We start from the raw sequence: 22,149 nt of genomic DNA, 5'->3' as shown, positions 1-22,149 counted from the left end.
GCGTGGTGGTTTTCCTTTCTGAAATTGAGACTGAGATGTTTTCTTTGATCGTAAATGTGTTGTAAAATCCATCTAAGTATATAAATTAATTGTGGGAGAATTTGTGTGATGAATTCTGTGTGCAGTAATGAAAAGGACAGACAGCACGTCTTATAAAGATAGCAAACTAGAGAGTGCAGGTTTAAATTAAGATCATATGACATTCCCAGACAATATTTATGGTATAATAGCTGTCTTGCTGCTGTTAAGTGACATCACAGGTGCTCTGGTAGAGATAGACTTGAAATGAATTATCTAGTGAGGTTTTGGGCTGTTGTTGAGGGATTTTCCCTTGCAAATGAACAGCAAAGAGAAGACTATTAAGGCATGAAGTAAGAGAATTTATTTCTTTTTAGGGGAAATTTGTCTCAATATTTCTGTATCTGTAGAAATCTATGAGACAGGATGATATTTACAGCAGTATCATCAAAAGAGGATATAACAGTGGGTTAAGAGCAAGATAGTGCATCCAAAGTGAGATACGGCTATTCAGACAAAGAAAAGATAGAGTATTAAATATATCCTCTTCCTTAAAGGGGAATGACAAGACTTAGTCATGATCTGGTTTGAGTTCATTAAGTTCAGTAGGATAATTTAAAGGTATTTTTTTGGGTCATGCCCTCGAGTATTGTCAAGTGATTGTTGTCATTCTTTGTTAGCCAAGATAAGGTCAGGAAGGAAAGGATTTAGGAAATTACCATGAATGTAAGCTTTTGCCATTCTGGAGTTTAACCTAACAGCATGATCTATCAAGGAAATACCAGGAGATCAGACAGGTTCTGCCATGAAAGAAAATAGCCTCTCAACTCTGGATTAGAGTCCAGGTTTTAATATCAAGATAATAGTTAAGTCTTTCTGAGTAGAGTACTGAAAATGAGGGAGAGTGGTGTGAAAGGATATTACAGGAAAAAGGAGAGGATGACCCTTTGCAGAACTGGTCTTGAGAGATGAACTCTGGACAAAGATGCATGTGGCTTAGCAGTAGTGGTATGAGAGGGAAAGCACTACAGTAAACTTGGAAGATGACAGGATATATGGAATATACATATTAAGAACAGACATTAGGTCAAAGAATGTTTAGTTTTGCTGGTAAAATCCTTGCTTTTTGATGTCTTGAAGTATGTGGTGTGCTTTTATAAAATGGGAAGTGACAGGTGGAGTGGCAGAATTCACAAATTCTATGCCTGCAGCCAGATGCTTATTTTTTAAATTAAGCAGTGTTTGAGAAAGTTGCTGCTCTCTCTTCTCACTCTCACATATCTGCAAGGATTTGTTGTGTGTGTGCATGTGTGGTTTTGGTTTTATTTGGTTTTTTTCCTACCTGAAGTTCTTAGCAATGATGTGCCTTTCTGGGAGGTGTTACCACTCCTAATTTTCAATAAACCAATAATGTTGCACCAAATTCTCTACTGCTTTTGCACCTTTTGGGAAACTTGCACCTAGTCATGTGCAGAATTCCTAGAGCTCACAAAAACTGTAAAGAAGGCATAAGTGATTAAAAATTACCTAGACAAATATTTATGAATGTGAGCAGTAGCCACTACTTTAAAAAGTAAATAAATTCCAACTGGATCCAAATCAAAAAGTTAGCATTTTTGCTATCTACTGTCTGTCCTTCATGGGAAGCTGCTGTGTGTTCTACCCAAGCCTGTTCCAGAACCTCTTTCTCTGGGTTATATTGTGCCAAGCTTTTGCATTTACTACCGTTGATGTGTGTACACAAGTATTTGAAAGTTCCCCCCCTCCCCTTTTTGTCTTGTTATCAAGTCAAGCATTATTATAAAGGTGAATTACAAGGGCTGTCACATCTCTAACTCTAAGTGAAATTAGGGGTGCAGACCTCCCATCAACCCCACCCCACCAGAAACACACGTTGTCTTTCTTGAATGCAGCTGAAAAGGTGGGAATATTCACTAGGGACAGCCTCAAACTGTGGAGATGGTCACATTCATCTTCATAAACTCCTTGAGCAGGCAGTAGAAGGGGGGAAAAGGCTGTTTAAGGTATTTACTTGTTCTCTGCTGCCCTCTGGATCAGTGTTTTCAAATTGCTCTATTTTTTTTCTCCTGTTAAAGTCTGTCTGTGGTACATGGTATGTGTGAACTTGTATAAGACAAGTGGAATAATGTGCTTAATGTGCACCTAATACTGCAAGCATCACCAAGAGCATGTTTTGTGTCCCAGTGCAGCAGGGTCATCCCTTCCCTTCTGTGCTCATCTCTTCCCCTGCCCCAGCTCTCCTTTCTGCTCTGGAAGCCTTTAGCTGTTGTCCTGCCAGAGTAATGCCGGCTTAGCCTCCAGGTCTTTGACATCCTCTTTCTCTTGAATCTTGCCTTAGGCTTTGCTAAGATGAGGGAGAAGAAGTGGCTGCATCCAGTGGGAACACCAGAATTTGGAGCTCTATACCATGCGAAAATCTCCTATTAGGGTCTGGGGAGAGGTAATTAGCCTTGCATGCTGTCAGGTGGATCTGCCCAAAATACTTGTCCAGACCAAGCAAGGTGGAGGCAGGACATGTTTACTCTTCAGAGCATGCTGGCATGTTCCGGTTCCAGCCTGGCCTGGCAAAGGGACAATACTTGTGGGGAGGAGTCTACGCTGTGTTCCCCCACTTCACTTCAGGGTCCCTTCATAGCATACCTGACACCTCCAGTGTTGTGCAGAGAGGATTCATGCTCTTCTCCAGCTCTGAAATGTTGCTCTGAAGGTGACATCCTCTTCCTTTTGACTCTAGAGGAAGATAGTCTTCTCTGAGCTAAATTTAGCCTTTGACTAACACTGAAGAAGTTGTATTTTTTCCACGCTTTCTTGGCTTGCTGTAACTGTTTCTAGGGATTCTGATGTCATGCACAGTATTAACTGTAAATACTCAGCTAGCTCTCTAAATATTACTTGTAATTTCAAATATGGGATCACAGGACAGTGATGTCATACCTGATCAAATCACATTTTAGTTTTGTACCACATTGAAGAATTCGATTGCACAAATTCTTGAAGTGATTTTAAAACTTGACATGCTATCTGGCTGTGTTTATGTGGATAGAAAACGAACCTTGAAATTATTCCAGATATACATTCCTTGGTTATTTTGAAGGAACCGTGCACCAACAACTAAAAAGCCAGAGAGCTGCAGAGTCTGTGCTGGAATCCCAAACACTGTTCTATAAGATGTGGCATTATTTAAATATTTTTTTCATAACACAAGCTGTCCTTACCACTATGTGGTTTGCCTGCTGTAACACTGGAACAGCTTTTTGATTTATTATTTATGCTGAAGTCTACTATGATTTAGTTTATTTTCCTTTTTTTTCAGTGTGACTTTTCTTTGGTGTTTATCACAGCTGGAAGAGGGTAGGAAGGGGGAAATCCGTCCACTGTACTGAGCATGCCACAGAGAGTTTGTTCTCCTTCCAGGGATTGTACTGGGAGCTCCATAGTGCCAGGATATAGGACAGAGTCTCTTTTGTGGGTCACAAAGAAGAATGCTCTATTGATTGATAAATTCCAATAGGGCTGGTCTTTTCTGTTGTTTTGTCATGTGCAACAAAAGCAGGAAGAATGTGAATTTTCAGTGTAGAAATATTGTTGTCTACGATGAAAATGGAGAACAGTAAGCTTTTACAGTGCTTTAAAAAAGTGGAATGACCATAATTAGTTCTGATAAGCCACTTGCCCGAAATGGAGCGATTTATTATGAAATGTTATTCATGTGGTTCAGACAGTGGTAGGTTGGTTGCAAAGATTTCATCCTCTTGTTTTATGCCTTTTTCAAATCGTAATAGTATTTCAGGGTAAAGCAGTAGTCAAAATACAAAAAATAATTACTTTCATTGTTTGAACTTTTACTTTCAGTTGGCACTTGCAATTAACTGCCTGACAGATAAACCAGCAGCAAGTACAGTTTCCTGAGTTAATAAACTGGTAATTAAGGCTTCCAAATAGCAATTGCCTGTTTTGATCTTGATCCAGCAGTTAATGATTTGTTAACTGGTAGATGTGCACTTTCTGTGATTTGGATTTCTGCCACCCTCCTAAACAACACTTGTGGAAAGTGTTTGTTTTACTTGATTTTGGTAGTAGCCTCACTTGACAGTCTGTTCTGGGGACCTGATATTAATATTCAGGGTACAGTGTGAGTACAAATGGAAGAGACACAAAAAGAAAGGAATAAATGGAAATCCAAGTTGATTGTTATCAGACTTAGAGGTTTGAAGAGATCAAAAAACACAAAACCAAATAGAGCTAGAATTTATTACAACCTTGAAGGTGAATATAACATGCGGAAATATGGAGAAGAAATGTGAGCTAGTGGAAATACTGTGGGTGGAGGCTGATGTGTTTGGATAGGAGAAAAGTGATTTTTAGCAGCCAGAATATGAAACAAGTTGTTGTACTAAGAGGCTCCACTGGGAGAGTGCGATGTTCTGAATGAGAGATTAGGTGCTATCAGCAAGAAAAAAAGTCCAGTGAATTGAATGCAGTAAGAAGGGCATGCTATTAAAATGGAGAAAAAGCTTAAAAAAAATACAAACAAAAACCCCATCACCAAAACCCAGAAACAGTTGATTAGTGTAGGGAATACTAAGGCATTTGAGGGAAACTTGTTTTGTTCTTTGAAAGAAGTAGCATACCACTACAGTGATATCCCCATACAGAAGAAACTTCTGCATAATTCTGGAAGGGAATAGTTAGTTCTCAGAAAGCTGCTGGGGACACAACTCAAATTTACTGTGCATGAGCACTGATCTGATTCAGTTATTGTTGCCTATTGTCTTCAGCCATAAATTTATTCTTATGTCAGCCTATTTTTGCATGCTTGATTAAAAAGTCACATGTGCATATATATCAAGTTTGGTTTGTTTCATCAGCATGGTTAGTTACACACTGCAGATGTTAATTTACCCCAAATAAATGGAATACTTCTTTCCTAGGGAGGAAGTTTTTTCCAAACATTATTAAATATATTTGGGACCAGATCTTGTAAACTATGGGGGGGGGGGGGGGGTTCACAGCTATTGCAACTTTCAGATCCTTAAAAGAACTCCCAAGAGTACATGTCAATCCCATTAATTACCTAAAAGAATACTTGCTATCTTTGTTCTCTAAACCAAGTGAAAAATAACTTTGATTATGATTATGTAGATTCTAGTGTTCTGAAATATCTTCAAGGTTTTCCACTTGAAGAGTTGCATGATAAATATTCCTTGTCTCAAACCTTGGGTTGCTTTCCTTTATTTGGTCCTGATCAATATACATCTAGAAAGTTCATACTGATCCCCACACTTCTTGGAGGACACTCTTTTGGAAACCCACTGACTCTGCAAGGCTGTGTTCTGATATGTGTCAGAGGCCCAGCTGTGTAGTAGTAGAAGGGATATGAAGCTTTCTGTTAAAAAACTAGGGAAAAAGCCAAGTGAGGCTCTACAAGTGATTGTTTGGGATGGTTAAGGAAGATCCAGGTTTGGAATCACCTGAGAGCAAACTGGCGAAAGATAACAATGTAATTGGAGTTGAACTTAACTTAGTGTTTGGGGAAAGATTTTATGCAACTAGATGAACTTTGGGAATTTACTGGTCTTAAAGAACACTTGCACTTCCTAATTTCATTCCCTGCTACCCTTTCCACACTTTTGAAGAGCTGTGGAGAAGGGAGATGGGCTTCTTTTCTATATAGACCTCAGGAATGCAGTATAACCAGAATACAGACTTCCTATCTGAAAAATCCCTTGTTCATAATGTCCTCTGTCTTGGCTTGTAGACTGACCAATGTGCCAAGAATGTGTTCTCAGTGTAGAAGTCAAAGTACTGCTATTAATAGGCTATTAGTAATTCTTAGATTCTGTGTTAAGGTAATTCTTTTTTTCTTCTGCATCCTTGATTTTAGTTACTGAAAACTAGTAAAATAGAAGAAACTTACCATTTTCATGAGGATTTTAGCAGTGGCTCAATTCATATTGTTGCCACTGTTAGGAACATGCTCATTTGTGTTAAAATGTAGCCATTGAAAGAGATTAGTGCAGTGAGTACTCTGATGGGATTTCCACCAATTCCAGTTTCAGTTGAAGAAGTTTTTGGAGGAGAAGGAAGTTTGAATGTTTCATATATCAAGTTCTCATGTTTCATAAACACTTGGAAGAAAGGAGCCGTGAGAACTCCTGGGGCAGAATCAGGAGTGCTTTCCTGGTCTGCACCCAGCTGGCTTTCATACCTGTGTATGGAACAAATGTTTTAACAATTAACAGTATCGCTCACAGGCAAGACCTTAAATTAAGGAGGGAGATCTGACTTAGATAGTTTAAAATGATGAAATTGCAGGAAATGCCACACCTGTCCATCTAAGGCTGGAAGACAAGAAAGACCTGTTCTGAAGGGGAACAAAGAACTTATCTTGAAAAATAAAGAGGAATCAACTGCAATAACCCCATCTCCCCAAAGAAACTCCAACCCAGCCCTGCTGACTGAAACCTAAGAAAAATCAAACTCCCCTGTGTTCAAAGTGCCTTTTGCTCTATTTGAGGTGCTTTTGTGACTTCCTACAAGCACTGGCTTCCAATGTGCTCTAAACTGCACTATGCAATGACATGATCAGATTTGATCTTTATTAGATTAAAATGCACAATTACTCACTGGTTTTAAGACTTTTTTTTTCCTCCTTGTAATCTAAATAAGACTATACCATTGTGTGCTATGTCATTACAAATTTGAGGAAGCATTCTTCCATTGGGGTCTTTTACTTCCTGATTTTTGCATTCTTCACAGAATTCTTTGACATTGCTTGATTATTTTTTGTTCCATGGTAAGTATATTATTTCTTTAAAGACTGAAATTTAAAAGAAGAGTTTCAGTTTGCTTGCTTGCTTCTCCTTTTACCTAGTTTAGAGCCTGCATTGATTCTCACCCTCCAAGAGTGCAAAGTAATTTCAGGGGTCTCATTGAAGCAAACCAGGTCCTGTCCATCAGCTCATGGCAGTGTGGTTGTAGACCAGTTGCTAGGCAGGTGTCTCCATTTCCAGGTCTATGAAGTGAGATTGAATAAACAGAATAAATGCATTTCTAAAGCACAGTTGTGGATATTTTCAAGTGCTCTTAAATCATTTAATGTAAAGTGTGAAGCAAGGTGGAGTTATGTTTCACTACCTTTTTTTTTTGAGGTTCACTGAAATGAGAAAATTCACTAATGAAACATGAAACTTGCTCAGTTATCAGTGACAGAAATAGCGATTGAGTTTAAGTGCAGAGACTTTGTCATTCTTTCTCTTTTATGTGTGTATATATTAAAAAAACCTGAGGACAGGTATTGTCTGTAATTCATCAAGTATGACACTTCCTCTGTACTTTCTCTTCATTACCCTTTTCTTATGGTTCTGTGACACTCTAGTAAAGTCAATAGTAGAAGAGCTGTGGGCTTTAGCACAAGGGGCCCTCACTTGTGAATGAGCACCTGAGGAATACCAAAATAAAAGTTGCAGTAAAGATAGGCATATTACATCTATCTTACAATTCATGGTGTTGACACAATCTACCATTCCTATGGGCAGAAATGGCAGGGGTTTGGAGGTTGGTTTGCTGCCTGTGCAGTGACAGCTGTGCTCTGCACTCCTTCCAGCTTCCTCAAAACAGACAAGATTGTGCTACTTGGCAAACCTCCCAGTTTACCTTCTCGTTTCCTGATAAGAAACCAGTAAGAATAGTTCGAGGAGAGAAAGATTTAGATTATTTCCAATTAATATAGACCCTAAGTACGTTGGGGAGAAGCCTTCTGTCATTAAGGGAAGAAGTGCTACATGAACTGTGGATAATTGCAGATTAGTATAGATTTGGAAGAAAACCAAACAGGCAAAGTTTGCTCTTCTCCTTGTTTTACGAAGTTTAGAAGGCAGAAAAGCCGACTAGTGCACAATTAAAGGAGCTCCTTTTTTCATCTCTTGCAGTAAAAATTGAGCTTTTCCACAGTCTTTAGAGAAATTGTGAGGAAGGTTTTATAGGAAAGGACAAGCAGAATTTTGAGGTTGACATTGATGGAGATGGTTGCTTGTCATATGAAGTGAGGTAGAAAGTAGAGCACAGTAGCGATGGAGAGTTATCTTGTATGAAAATACGGACTAGAAGTTTTTTACTTAAACTGAGGATCTTGCATACAGAATTATGTTCCTGTTTTTGTAGGAAGGACATAGTGAAAGTTAAATAACTGTTCAGATGATGTTTTAGATATTTCGCACACAAGTGCACGCAAGCACACTAAATGAATGTGGGGGTTTAATCAGTTGGGAATATGTACTAAACTTTGATGCATATAGCCTACACTTCAGACAAAAACGTGTCTTTTTAGAACTACTCATCCTTGCAAATGGTTACGCAGGTGATGTGTGAATTACAGTTATGAAAATGCAGGTTTATGGCAGCAAGTGAGCAGCTGGCTATACGTAGGAACTACTGTTCCTATTTGCGTCATGCCTTTTCCCTCCTGCATGCTGGCACAAAAGTGATCTAATTCTTACCCACTTATGAAAGGTAAATTCCTTAAAGTCTGCAAGTTGTGGCTATTTAAGGGCTAAGATGTTTGGAAAGAGTTGCTTTAAAGAGGAAACAAGGGGGGCATGTGTAAGCTGGAAGTGAGAAAGTTAAATGGAAGGGGAGAAGTGGGAGGAAAGAGTGAGGAAGTTTTGGTGCTCATTGTATTTGCTTCAGGAATCAGATTTGGAGAAAAAAAGATCCAGGGGGGATTGACACTGAGGACCTTTTGCTCTTAAACTCCTAACCCTCCTTGTATATGTGAAAGGAAAGGAAGACATACACAAAGGTGCATACAATTTCAAAGGAAGAACTTTTAGAATTTTCTCTTATGGAGTCTGTGTACCATACAAATATCTGTGTGTTGCAGGATCCAAGCAAGTTCAATGTTTGCCATGTTTTCAGATAAATAGAGTCATATTTAAAAATACAGTAACTTAACTATATTTTTGGGTTTTTATTAGGGTATATTCAACCAGTTTCAGTGTAGCAGTGAGAAAGTACTGCCTTCTGATGCACTGCGCACTGCTCTTGCAAAGACATTTCAGGATGAGCAACGCTTCCAACTGGGCATCATGGATGATGCTGCTGAATGTTTTGTGAGTATAACTGAAAGATGGTGTGACAGGCACAGATGTGGCCCACCACTACTCAGTCTTCCCTGATTTTTTTTTTTTTCCCCACTTTATTATTTTCCCCTCCATTTCTCCTTTGCCCAAATTGCAACAGACTTTGCATGTTTAGGCTGGAGAAGTGCACAGAGAGATCCCCAGTCTAATGATTTGGAAATGGTAATATCATCGTTAACCATTTTTACAGTTACTTTTTCATATGTACTGCTTGTACTCTCAAGTGTGTCTTAGCTAAGAATTATGAAAAAATTGCACTGAAAGAATCATCCAGGATTCTAGTTTTAAGGATTGCCTCAAAAGGGTGAAAGGACACTTTGTTTACCAGTTTTTCTGAAATTGTGTTTTCACAGGAAAATTGTTCAAGGGAAATTATACAAGGTTAGAACTGTTCTGCTAAATACTTAATCTTGACCTGTTTATTGCAGGCCTGTAAGCCACCCAGGCAGCTAACAGTGATAGTGAAAAGTGTTCTGCTGAAAGAGGTGTCAAGAGACTTCTGGCACCCACAGATTAATGTTGGCAACAGTGGGAGGAGAGAACGTCTTGGGTCAAGAACTCCTGACAACTTTAAAACAGATGTAGTTGTATGAAATAATCCCTAGAAAATGTTCAGTACTTTTGTTTCATACAGAATTTATTCTGCCTCTTCATTTATTAGTTCCCCCCCTTTTTGAAAAAATGTAGATTTTGTGCCATATTTCAAAACTTTTGTGGAATGTAGAAGTTGATTTATTTTGTGTTGATGAGAAGTTAGTGTCAATCCAGTGATTTTTAAAACTGCATAGGTGCTCTGTCTAACATTTGGTCATATCCATTGATGCTCAAAAATTGGACAGAAAAATCAGCAGAATCTTCAGCAGTGCTAGTAAATAAAATAAATGGTTATCTGATGTAGCATTTCAAATCAGAAGTGGAGGCCATTTTCTTTTTTATCCAAGAAATACCAACTTCTTTGTTTTTGAAGCAACTTTCACAAATTTGCAGGAGCCTTCTGTCTATAATATGATTGCATCAGACATGCTTTTAAGCTTTATATCTTAAGTCTTGTCTGCAGTTGAAATTATCTAATGCATTTTTTCCTTTTTTTTCCTTTGGCTAGGAAAACCTGTTAATGCGAATTCACTTCCACATTGCAGATGAGACAAAGGAAGATATTTGCACTGCACCACATTGTGTTTCCCATCAGAAGTTTGCAATGACTTTATTTGAACAGGTGAGGTGATGATATGTGCATAATACCAATCACCAGTTCTCAAGTTCAATGTTTTTGTTCCTAAAACATGCACTGCCATGGTAAAGAAATGTGCAGGCAGAAGTGTTGCAGTGGAAATACCTGTTTAATCTTGTCAATATATTCTTTCTCTCTAGTGTGTTTGTACCAGCTGTGGTGCCACCTCTGACCCATTACCTTTCATCCAGATGGTACATTATATTTCCACAACCTCACTCTGGTGAGTTGAGTTTTTCACAAGAAGCCTTCCCCCCCTCTTTTTTTTTCCTTTTTTCTTTTTTTATTTCCCCTCCCATATTGGTATTGCAGTTTGATCTTTATTGATTGAATGGCTAGAATATGGTTTGTTTAAAGTTGGTGGAGCTTTGATAACAGTGATAAAGAATATGAGGACTTAGTGAAGCAGAAGATGGCAATTTCAGCATGGATCAGTGTGTCTGCTTGTTTATGATTCTGAATCTTGACAACTGTAATGGCAAGGACTCATGTACATTTTGAAGGACTTTAATGCGTGAGCAGGTGATTTAAGAAGGCAGATAAGGAAAACAACAAAAAAAATTACATTGAAAAGGACCTTTGGACATCTACTCCATCCTCCTGTTCAAAGCAGGGCTAACTTCAAAACTAAATCAGGCTGCTTGGGGTTGTGTGTAGCTGAGTTTTGAAATTGTTTAAAAGACAAAAATTCCATGATTTCTCTGGGCTGCCTGTCCAGTTCTGAACTGTGGAAAGCTTTTTTCCTCCTTCATGGTGACCAGGGCAGTTCCCCAGTAACTAGGAGAAGATGCAGAGAGGGAAATTCTCACTGGAGTTCAGACGTGGCTTGTCCTTGGTAAATCCATGCTGGCTGCTTTGACTCGCTTGGTCCTTCATATGCCTGGAGTTGATTTCCAAGGGGATTGATTTGGTCTGTCATGGCCCCAGGTGGTGGAGTGAGACAGACCAGCCTGTAGTTCCTCAAATCCTCTTTTCTTGGATGAATATATAGCTCTTGTTTAATCTAGTTATGGGGGAACTGCCCTGGTCACTGTGACCTTACATTAAAGGTGGTGCACAGAGCATAAGCTCCAGGTCTATAGAAGATTGTTTGAACTAATACTGGAGAAGTCTTCTTTGAGTAGATGGCTGCTCAGTTAAAAGCTTTGAAAATCTAATTGAGGCAGGAGTTTCTTATTTGCTTCTGTCTTGAAATTTTTGGATTACAACTTCTTTATGTCTGGCATGTGAGACATGTGGTTACACAGCCTGTAAAAAATGTCATGAAAATTGATAGTTACTTTTCACTTTCAGATCTGTGAAAAGGTACCACTTTACCCATGTACCTAGAGTATTGTAAAGCATCCCCCTTGTGGCTGCTGCCTGCTGTTCCATCGAGCTGTAGTTTTTCATTAGGTTCCAGCAGGCACTGTGTATCAGAATATTAATTAGAAAAAGGGGAAAACAGTTATGTAAATGGTGTTCAGTATTTTATGTGAAATACCGCAATAGATCTTAAGTTATGCATTATTTTAAAAGTAGAAATCCATAGTAATATATCTATTTACCTCTGAAATCATTTTAACCTTGAAAGTGCTTTGAGCACTAATATTCTTGTGTACATATTGTCATCTTTCTTTCAACTTGGACAATGAAATAAATTGGGTATTGTGCTATTTTTTGTTTGTAATTTTATTAAGTATGTGCCTTATTGTGTTACTTTGCTATAATTGTGGTTGTTGAAGGCGGAGCATTTTTAAGCAAATGTTCAATTTTGGAACCAAGTATGTATCAAAATGCTGAAATTTTCTTTTAAGATACAAAATTTAAGCCAAACAATCTGTTTCTATTTTGAGTTTTAGTTGTTTCCTTTATGCAGTATTTTTGTGGAAGATGTAGTAATTCACACTTAATTGTGTGGTTTTTTTCTGTACTACAACGTTTAATAGTGTTGAGCATTTTAAGTTTCTTAACCTTAACAAAATTTAGGTGAAAGGTATACTAGTGTAGTATGGGTTTGTGTTTTTATTTTATTATTAAACTGTTATTTTCCATACTTTGTCTATACTGAAGCAATCAAGCTATTTGTATGCTGGAGAGGCGAGAGAAGCCAACTCCAGATATGTTTGGAGAGCTCCTGCAGAATGCCAGCACTATGGGGGACCTGCGAAACTGTCCAGTGAGTAGCCTTAGTTTTCTGTGGGTATGAATTCAGTATCTCACAGTTATTCAGTGAAAATAGGGAAAAATTAGTGATGATGAGTGCTTCTTTGACCAGACATAAGAAGTAAGCACAGGATATTTTTATGTATATTGTAAGTGCTAGATTTCTAAAGTGACAGTTTAATATCTTGTTTTGCCTTTTAATAAATATGCAGAAAGAGTTATCATCAAACTTTTTTTTACGTATTGATTAATAGGTAGGGCAGGAAGCAGCTGCATCATTGCTACTTCATGTAATGCTGCTGTTAGGTGCATTACAAGTCCTCAGTGAAGCAATACAGGCTCTAACAGGAGGGCTTGTGTGCCTGGTCCCTGGGGGCAGTGTAAGTACTTCGATTTTACACCTGGCCCACCTCCCAATCTATAACTCTGAAACCTTGTTCAAAAGTCTCCATTAAAATATTTATATATTTAATATTGGCAAATAGTGCTCAGTTATCTAAGTAAAAGAAATTAAGATATTTTGTAGTAATTTAAAAGATGCATGTAAGTCCAGCTATTTAATAACCAAAGCATGTGAAATTTAGTAGAAATACGTTCTTGGTCAGGGCAAACTGCTATTTGTGAAATGATCAGTTGGATAAAATTGCCTACCAGCATTTTCTGCCCCTTTCTTTTTATACTCAAGAAAATTTTCTATTGAGATTTAGCTAAGTGTGGCCTCAAAGTTATGCAAGGAAAGCTTTTTATCAGGATGCCATCTTCCTGCTGTCATGCTGAAAATGCTGAAGGAAAGAAGACAATTTGAGAGTAAGATAGGTTGGGAGGTAATATGCAGAATTGCTTGAGCTTTAAATGACCCTTTCAAAATATGTGTGAATAAAGTAATCTTAATTAAAACCTCATATCTACATTTAAACATCAGAGTCCTCTACAGTTTCTTTCTGTTTTTTTAATTTTTCATTTTTGTGTCTCACTGATGGTTGGGACAGAAATTCTGGTTCAATTTTCTAGATTGCTGTGGGGAAGAGATGCTTTGTGATCTCTTCCCTGGTTTTAGTGTCAGAAATTATTATATCCAACTGTGAAACTGGACTCTGTAGACAAGAGCAACGATTCTTGGTATGAAATTTTCTTTTTTTTCCTGGAATCTTGCAGGAGTACCTTTGTGGTGTGCCTCAGGGAAAAAGCGAATGTTGCAAATGGACTTTGCTATAGTTTTTGTCATGTCCCCCCCACTCTGTTGTGTCATTGGCGCCACCCCCAAAAATGCACTGGTAGTTATTTAAAAACTAAAAAATGGGAAGAAAAATCAAAATGGGAAATAAGAATGGTAGAACTCTTATGAGTTATTAAAACAACTCTTATTCTCCTGATCTTCCAGCTGCTGTTCTTATATTTATATAAATACTGACCTAACTATACTGTCTCAGATGGGATGCTTGAGGTACCCTGTGGAACCACACAAATTTAACAGCAAAGCAGGGCTCTGAAATTTTTTCTGGCGCTGTCATACAAAGCTTTGGTCTCTTAATTTGAGATTCTAATCAAAAGTGACCTTTGCCTCCAGTTCCTAAGAATGTTGCTGAGATCTTTCATGTATGCTTGCTTATCTTTTCTAAAATAAACTTATTTTTTTGCTCTGTGTTTTAAACATTATCAATAGCATGAGGAAGAATCAGCCGTGTTCACTTTAAAGCTTGAGAATTCCAGATAGTCTTAATAGCACAGCACATCTATGACATGAGAAGCTCATACCCTGGCACTGAGTGTATATCTGCTGTGCTTCACCACCTCCTCTGTGGAAGCTGTACTTCTGTTAGTGTACTTGTTAGTGTCTTGCCATAACATTATAACAAGAGAAGAATTATATTCAATGTCCTGTTTTATTTGTATCCTCAGAGTAACTGTGGGGAAAAGATCCGTATTCGTCGTGTGCTGATGAACTCGCCACAGATCATCACCATTGGGCTGGTTTGGGACTCAGACCACTCTGATCTGGCTGAGGATGTGATTCACAGTCTGGGAACTTGCCTTAAACTGGGAGATGTGAGTTTTTTGTATTTTGGTACTTGTCTAGGTATGAAAACAAACCAGTGGGAGATCACAAGTCAAGATTGAAATTAAAAATAAATGAAATAATACAAGGAAAAGCACTGACAAAGTCAGATACAACCTAACACTCTGTTAGGGTGGTAGTAGCAGTCTAACTGAAGTAGTCCAGTTGAAGTGGTGATCTTGTGAAGGTCTAGTCTCTAGTTGAAGATCCAGTAGTAGCTCTCGTCCTCTGGGAACTCAGTAGACAGGGCTACCTCAGGCAGTTCCAAGGCTAGGTTATATCCAGGTGGGAACACCTGGCTCCTCCCTCCTCGGCAGAGCATCTCACAATGGGATGAGATAAGTCCATGAGTCACACGGTGGGTCCCTGATGGCCCATTGCCTGTCATGCGGGGTGGGTCGTTAGCAAGTGATAATAGCTAACGGATGGCCCATTGCTTGTCATCCGGAGTGGGTGATAGCAGCTAATGGCCCACAGCTGGTGGTAATAGAATACTTAACTACATCAATATTGCAACCTAGGACATTATCCACCCCTTATTCTATTACCATCTACACAGTTTTCACTTAAGATAAGGTTTCTTTGTGGTACACAACAGGTTTCTCTATCTGCTTTCATCACTCACCAAGTATAACTAGGTTCTTGGGCAAAAACCACTCCATGGATGGGTTTGCCTTTGCCTGAGGTGGGACTAATCTAAACAGTCTTTTTTAAGAAACCTCTTACGTGTATCACAGGGATTTTATCTCTATCTACTGTGTGCAAAGGTTCGGACTCGGCAGGACTGGCTCGATTGATAGAACCTCTTGTGTTAACTATCTAGGTGGCCTTTGCTAAGTTCAGTTCTCAATTTTTGAAGGTTTCTCCGCCAAGTGCCTTCAAAGTTGTCTTAAGTATTTTATTGCACCGTTTAACTTTTTCAGCAGCTGGTGCATGATAGGGGATATGGTATATCCATTCAATTCCGTGTTTTCTAGCCTAGGTGTTTATGAGGCTATTCTTGAAATGGGTTCTATTGTCAGACTCGATTCTCTCAGGGGTACCATGTCTCCACAGGACTTGCTTTTCCAGACTCAAGATGGTGTTCCGGGCAGTAGCATGAGGCACAGGGTAGGTCTCTAACCATCCCGTGGTTGCTTCCATCATGGTCAACACGTAGCGCTTTTTTTGGCGGGTTTGGGGAAGTGTGATGTAGTCAACTTGCCATACTTCCCCATACTTGTACTTTGACCATCGTCTACCATACCACAGAGGCTTCACCCGCTTGGCCTGTTTGATTGCAGCGCAAGTCTCACAGCTGTGGATGACCTGTGAGATGTTGTCTATGGTCAAGTCCACCCCTCGGTCACGAGCCCACCTGTATGTCGCATCTCTCCCTTGATGACCAGAGGTATCATGGGCCCAACGAGCTAGAAATAATTTTCTTTTGTGCTGCCAGTCCAGATCCACTTGTGACACTTCTACTTTGGCAGCTCGGTCTACCTGCTCGTTGTTACGATGCTCTTTATTAGCCCGACTCTTGGGTACATGTGCATCCACATGTTGAACTTTCACAGTCAGCTTTTTTGCCCGGGTGGCAATGTCCTGCCAAATCTCAGCGGCCCAGATGGGTTTTCCTCTGCGCTGCCAGTTAGCCTTTCTCCAGCGATCTAACCATCTCCACAGTGCATTGGCTACCATCCAGGAGTCGGTGTAGAGATAAAGCCTTGGCCATTTCTCTCGTTCAGCAATATCTAAAGCCAGTTGGATGGCTTTAAGCTCTGCGACCTGACTCGATCTACCTTGTCCCTCGGTAGCCTGTACAGCTTGTCGTGTGGGGCTCCATACTGCAGCTTTCCATTTTCGATCTGCGCTTACAATTCGGCAGGAACCATCGGTGAAGAGGGCATAGCGTCTTTCACTCTCTGGCAGCTCATTATACGGGGGTGCTTCCTCGGCACGTGCTACTTGCTCCTCTGCTTCTTCTGAAGATAATTTAAAAGTCTCACCTTCAGGCTAGTTTGTTATGATTTCCAGAATCCCAGGGCGATTTGGGTTTCCTATACGGGCGCGCTGTGTGATGAGGGTAATCCATTTGCTCCACGTGGCATCAGTGGTATGGTGAGTAGAGGGAATCTTTCCCTTGAATATCCACCCCAGCACTGGCAGTCGGGGTGCAAGGAGAAGTTGTGTTTCTGTGCCGATCATCTCTGAGGCGGCTTGGACTCTTTCGTAAGCTGCCAAGATTTCTTTCTCGGTGGGAGTGTAGTTGACTTCAGACCCTCTGTAACTTCGACTCCAGAATCCCAGTGGTTGACCTCGGGTCTCGCCAGGCACCTTCTGCTAAAGGCTCTAGGACAGACCATGGCTCTCGGCTGCAGAGTAAAGCACATTTTTTACCTCTGGTCTTGTCCTGACTGGGCTAAGTGCTACCGCATGAGCGATCTCCTGTTTGATCTGGGTGAAGGTTTGCTGCTGTTCAGGGCCCCAGCGGAAATCGTTTTTCTTGCGGGTTATGAGGTAGAGAGGACTCACGATCTGGCTATACTCAGGGATGTGCATTCTCCAAAAGCCTATGGCGCCTAGGAAAGCTTGCGTCTCCTTCTTGTTGGTTGGTGGAGACATCGCGATGATCTTATTGATGACTTCAGAAGGAATCTGACGTCGTCCATCTTGCCACTTTACTCCCAGGAACTGGATCTCTCGGGCGGGTCCCTTGACTTTGCTCTTCTTGATGGCGAAACCGGCTTCTAGGAGAATTTTGATGATTTTTTCTCTTTTCCCAAATACTTCCGTTGCTGTGTCCCCTTACACAATGATGTTATCAATATACTGCAGATGTTTTGGAGCCTCACTCTTTTCCAGTGCAGCTTGGATCAGTCTATGGCAGATGGTGGGACTGTGCTTCCACCCCTGGGGCAGTCGGTTTCATGTGTACTGCACACCTCTCCAGGTGAAAGCAAACTGAGGCTTGCACTCTGCTGCCAGAGGAATGGAGAAAAAGGCATTGGCAATATCAATGGTCGCATACCACTTTGCTGCCTTGGATTCCAGCTCATACTGAAGTTCTAACATGTTCGGTACAGCAGCACTCAGTGGTGGTGTGACTTCATTCAGGCCACGGTAATCTACCGTCAGTCTCTATTCTTCACTGGACTTACGCACCGGCCATATAGGGCTGTTAAAGGGTGAGTGAGCTTTGCTGACCACCCCTTGGCTTTCCAGATCTCGAATCATCTTATGGATGGGGGCCACAGAGTCTCTGTCAGTGCGGTATTGCCGGCGATGCACTGTTGCTGTAGCAATTGGTACCCGCTGTTCTTCAATTCTCAGTAGTCCTACAGCAGACGGGTTATCTGAGAGACCAGGCAGGCTATTCAGTTGTCTTATGTTTTCAATCTCTACGGCTGCTATTCCAAAAGCCCAGCGATGTCCCTTCGGGTCCTTGAAATATCTACTCCTGAGATAATCTATGTTGAGGATGCATGGGGCGTCTGGACCAGTCACAATGGGGTGTTTCTGCTACTCATTCCTAGTTAAACTCACTTCAGCTTCCAGTACAGTCAGCTGCTGGGATCCTCCTGTCACCCCAGAAATAGAAATGGATTCGGTCCCCACATACCTGGATGGCATCAGGGTGCACTGAGCGCCGGTGTCAACCAAAGCCGTGTATCTTTGTGGGTCAGACGTGCCAGGCCATCGGATTCACACAGTCCAATAGATCCGATTATCCCTTTCCTCTACTTGGCTAGAGGCAGGGCTCTTCTAATCCTGTTTTTGGTGCACGATGTTCTTCTCCCGTAAATGTGTTCCTGAGGTTCCTTCAAGAGGATCAGTCATATTATCCTTTTCATTTTGTCGGGGGTTCTGTCCACAAGAGACTGGGGCAGTGTTGTACCTAGATGAGCCTCCTGAAGTGGATGTTTCTGTTTTCAATTCACGTACCCGGGCTGCTAAGGAGGAGGTGGGTTTCTTATCTCACTTCTTCATGTCTTCCCCATGCTCTTGAAGGAAAAACTAGAGGTCACGTCGTGGAGTTTGTTTTTTTTCTCTGACTGGAGTACGTCTGCTCCTGATGGCAGAGACTCGGGTTGGTTTTGGTGTGGCATGGAAAAATCTTTTTGTGAGCTCTTTCCTTAGTTTCTGGTGGCTCTCTTCAATCAATCTCCGGACTTGCTCGGCGAGGTTTGTTTCTACCGATGAGACCTGGGTGCGTAGTGGGGCAGTGACAGTGTCCTCGTAAATTCTCAGTTTGTTTGTTAACACGCCCACTTGGTCTTCGCCTTCCCTCCACTGCAGTGTTGCCAGGTAACGAGAGTATATCTCTGGTCCGAGCCGCGCGAATCTTAGCCACATTTGTGAAGTGCACTGGACATTATCTGGGTTCTTGGGGAATCTCTCGCTGTCCGAGAAAATGATCTCTAGCACGGCCAATTCTCTCAGGCATCGGATACTTTGTTCTATTGTGTTCTATTTTCTTTGGTGCATCTGGAGGTCTTCTTTGCACAGGTATCTGTCCCGTACACTCGCCAGCAATCGCCGCCAGAGGCTGAGAGTTTCTTGGGTTTTCCCAATCCCCTGGTCAATGACCACATCCTGGGACAGGGATCTCAGTTGCTTGGCCTCACTTCCGTCCAGAATGGTGTCATTAGCGGCGGCGTCCCAGATACGGAGCAGCCAGGTTAAGATGGACTCGTTTGCCTGCCGGGTGAATTCCCTCCGTAGGTCACGCAGCTCCCCCAGGGATAGAGAGCGAGTGATGATCTCTGGCTCTGTCTCTTCTGCTTGGTGAGATGGTCCTGCCGCATCCTCATCAGTTGCTGTGCGGACTGATTTGCTCTTGGATTTCTTTTTCTGGACGGGGGCAACTGCTACAGGCTTCGGCTGTTCTGATTTGGTAATGGTCTGTGTTGAGACGTCCACTGCTCTTTTGGTTCTTTTCCTCTTTCCTGCTGATTTGCTTTGTTTCTCTTCCTCAAAAAGACAAGATATTGTTCTGATCTTCGGCATGAGGTACACAGTGCTGGTTGCAGAGAAAAAGGAAAACAGAACTAACAAAAAGATTATGCCATCCCTAGCATCCAGAGAGAACTCAATATCCTCAAAAATGGCTGTGCCTGACCTGAAAGGCTGGAAGAAACCGCTCTCTCCTCCTAACCCCAGAGGCTGGGTATGATTGCTGAGGAGGTCCCAGATGTAGTGGCTCGGATTAGGCCAGGCAGATAAACTTGAGTATACGTTCCGAATGGTATTCATCGCCTCACAGGTTACCACGCAATAGGCATAATAAACCAAAAGAGCAATTTTCATGCCATTCCCTGGTCGCAACAGGACTAATACGACAGGCAGATAGTTTCCCATTTGAGGAAAAATATAGAGAGCGAGATACAGCATCCATATAGATAAGCTGACCATCATGGTGATAGGATTTCTGAGTTTCCCCAGGTCGTGCCCCACGTTGGGCGCCAAAATATGTCTAGGTTTGAAAACAAACCAGTGGGAGATCACAAGTCAAGATTGAAATTAAAAATAAATGAAATAATACAAGGAAAAGCACTGACAAAGTCAGATACAACCTAACACCCTGTTAGGGTGGTAGTAGCAGTCTAACTGAAGCAGTTCAGTTGAAGCGGTGATCTTGTGAAGGTCTAGTCTCTAGCTGAAGATCTAGTAGTAGCTCTCGTCTTCTGGGAACCCAGTAGACAGGGCTAGCTCAGGCAGTTCCAAGGCTAGGTTATATCCAGGTGGGAACACCTGGCTCCTCCCTCCTCGGCAGAGCATCTCACAATGGGATGAGATAAGTCCATGAGTCACACGGTGGGTCCCTGATGGCCCATTGCCTGTCATGCGGGGTGGGTCGTTAGCAAGTGATAATAGCTAACGGATGGCCCATTGCCTGTCATCCGGAGTGGGTGATAGCAGCTAATGGCCCACAGCTGGTGGTAATAGAATACTTAACTACATCAATATTGCAACCTAGGACAGTACTGCCTACAGAGAAAGTCTTTTTCATGGTAGCCTAAAGTAGCAAATCAAGAAAAATATGAAGTCCCCACCTTTACCTTTTCAGTGTCCATAAATTGAGGAATAGAGGGCAGAACCAAGGATCTGACCTGTCTCTGAAAGCCTTAGAAAAACCTGTGAACTGTATTTTCTTGAGTTTCTGAAATGTCTGAAATTTTAAAAACATTTTCATGTGAAAGGAAATTTTGGATTGGGGTTGTGCTATGTCTGTGAAAATACATACGTGCTCTTTCATTTTGAAGAACAGAAGTTTATTTCTATTTCTTTTGAAGACAAAATGTAGTTTGGTGGTCTTTGCACTTGTTTTTTATTTTTTTACCATTAGCTCCTATATTTGGTGAAATGTTCATAACACTGTGGTCATAACATTAAAGAGTTATTTGTAACTGAACAGTCTCTAAGCGGTGATGGCTGGCACTGTGTGATTGAATGACAGACTGAATTAAACAGGATTCAGAGGTTTGTCCCCTGGAGGATTCACTTACTCTACATTAGCTAATGCTTTAGAGCTGAATTATTGGTGTACCAAACTGTGGCTGAGTCTTATTGTAGCATTGAGATACTACATAAAATAGTTAATATATATACACACACTTATGTTAAAAAAAATGAAAGCACTGTCCAGTGCAGTGTACCAGAATCAGTGTGAGCTGACGGAAGTGTGCTTGTGAAACAGTGTGGTCTTTGTGTAGTAAAGCAGTAATGCAGTAACAAAATGAGACCTGTGCATTTTAAATTAATAAAATTCAATTAAATAGAAAAGGTGGGGTTTTTTTTTTCTGTGTGCTGAATTCTTTTGACCTACTGATGTCTTCAGCTGATCTTCTATGTGTTAGCATCATAAACTGGTCCTTGCTAAATTCTGGATAGTCCTTGCTAAAGACAGAATAAATGCCAGCTGTTTACTGTCCAAACTGCTTTGTTTCTGCAAAAGTGAGTGGATGTTTTAAACAGTATTTGATATAATCAGCAAGCGTGACACAGAACACAAATTTTCATAATAGAACCAATTCAAATTCTTCAAAAAATGAAGTAGATACAGAATCCAAGTCCAACTCAAGTTATGAGCATCTGGTGAGTCGGTCAGAACCCATTTCTGGTGTGTGTGTCTGTGTTTGCTTAAACATTGCTTAATCACTTATTTATTGCCTTGTTTTCTCTGTCTTTTGAAGTAGAAACCTGACACTTCTCTGTAGTACTTTGAGGTCTTTGAACATAAAACAGTATATAAAATTCTGAGCACTTTATTAATTTCTCCTTTCATTTTTCTTATCTCCCTTCTTGAAGCTCTTCTTCAGAGTAACTGATGACAGAGCAAAACACTCAGAGCTGTATTTGGTGGGAATGATCTGTTACTATGGAAAACACTATTCAACCTTCTTCTTCCAAACTAAAATCCGCAAGTGGATGTACTTTGATGATGCTCACGTCAAAGAGGTGAGAAAAAAAATGTTTGGGAAAATAATCTGTTGGAAATTTGTTAGCTGCTTGTGTGTAAATCCATACTGTTTTCTACAGATTTTGAGATTTTTTTT

At 40.7% G+C, this 22,149-nt stretch overlaps 1 protein-coding gene across 10 annotated transcripts in view; it reads left to right on the top strand.

The window, feature by feature from the left end:
* The window catches only part of USP54 (ubiquitin specific peptidase 54), a 99,387-nt gene that overhangs the window by 50,890 nt on the left and 26,348 nt on the right, over nucleotides 1-22,149 (top strand). For 9 of the 10 annotated variants that reach the window (XM_085065525.1, XM_085065524.1, XM_085065526.1 and 6 more), the window contains exons 4-9: nucleotides 9,015-9,149; nucleotides 10,282-10,395; nucleotides 10,551-10,633; nucleotides 12,463-12,568; nucleotides 14,455-14,601; nucleotides 21,902-22,051. In XM_085065525.1, coding sequence (XP_084921651.1) covers nucleotides 9,015-9,149; nucleotides 10,282-10,395; nucleotides 10,551-10,633; nucleotides 12,463-12,568; nucleotides 14,455-14,601; nucleotides 21,902-22,051 — 735 coding nt within the window. Of the gene's footprint in view, nucleotides 1-2,377; nucleotides 2,480-9,014; nucleotides 9,150-10,281; nucleotides 10,396-10,550; nucleotides 10,634-12,462; nucleotides 12,569-14,454; nucleotides 14,602-21,901; nucleotides 22,052-22,149 lie in introns of all 10 variants that reach the window. The other variant, XM_085065531.1, reaches the window with a different exon arrangement.

This window comes from Lichenostomus cassidix, chromosome 6 (genome assembly GCF_008360975.1).
Source record: "Lichenostomus cassidix isolate B80296 chromosome 6, HeHo_3.0, whole genome shotgun sequence".
NCBI lineage: Eukaryota > Metazoa > Chordata > Aves > Passeriformes > Meliphagidae > Lichenostomus > Lichenostomus cassidix.
Note: the sequence above shows the minus strand (reverse complement) of the source record. Positions and strands in the feature narration are given on the sequence as shown.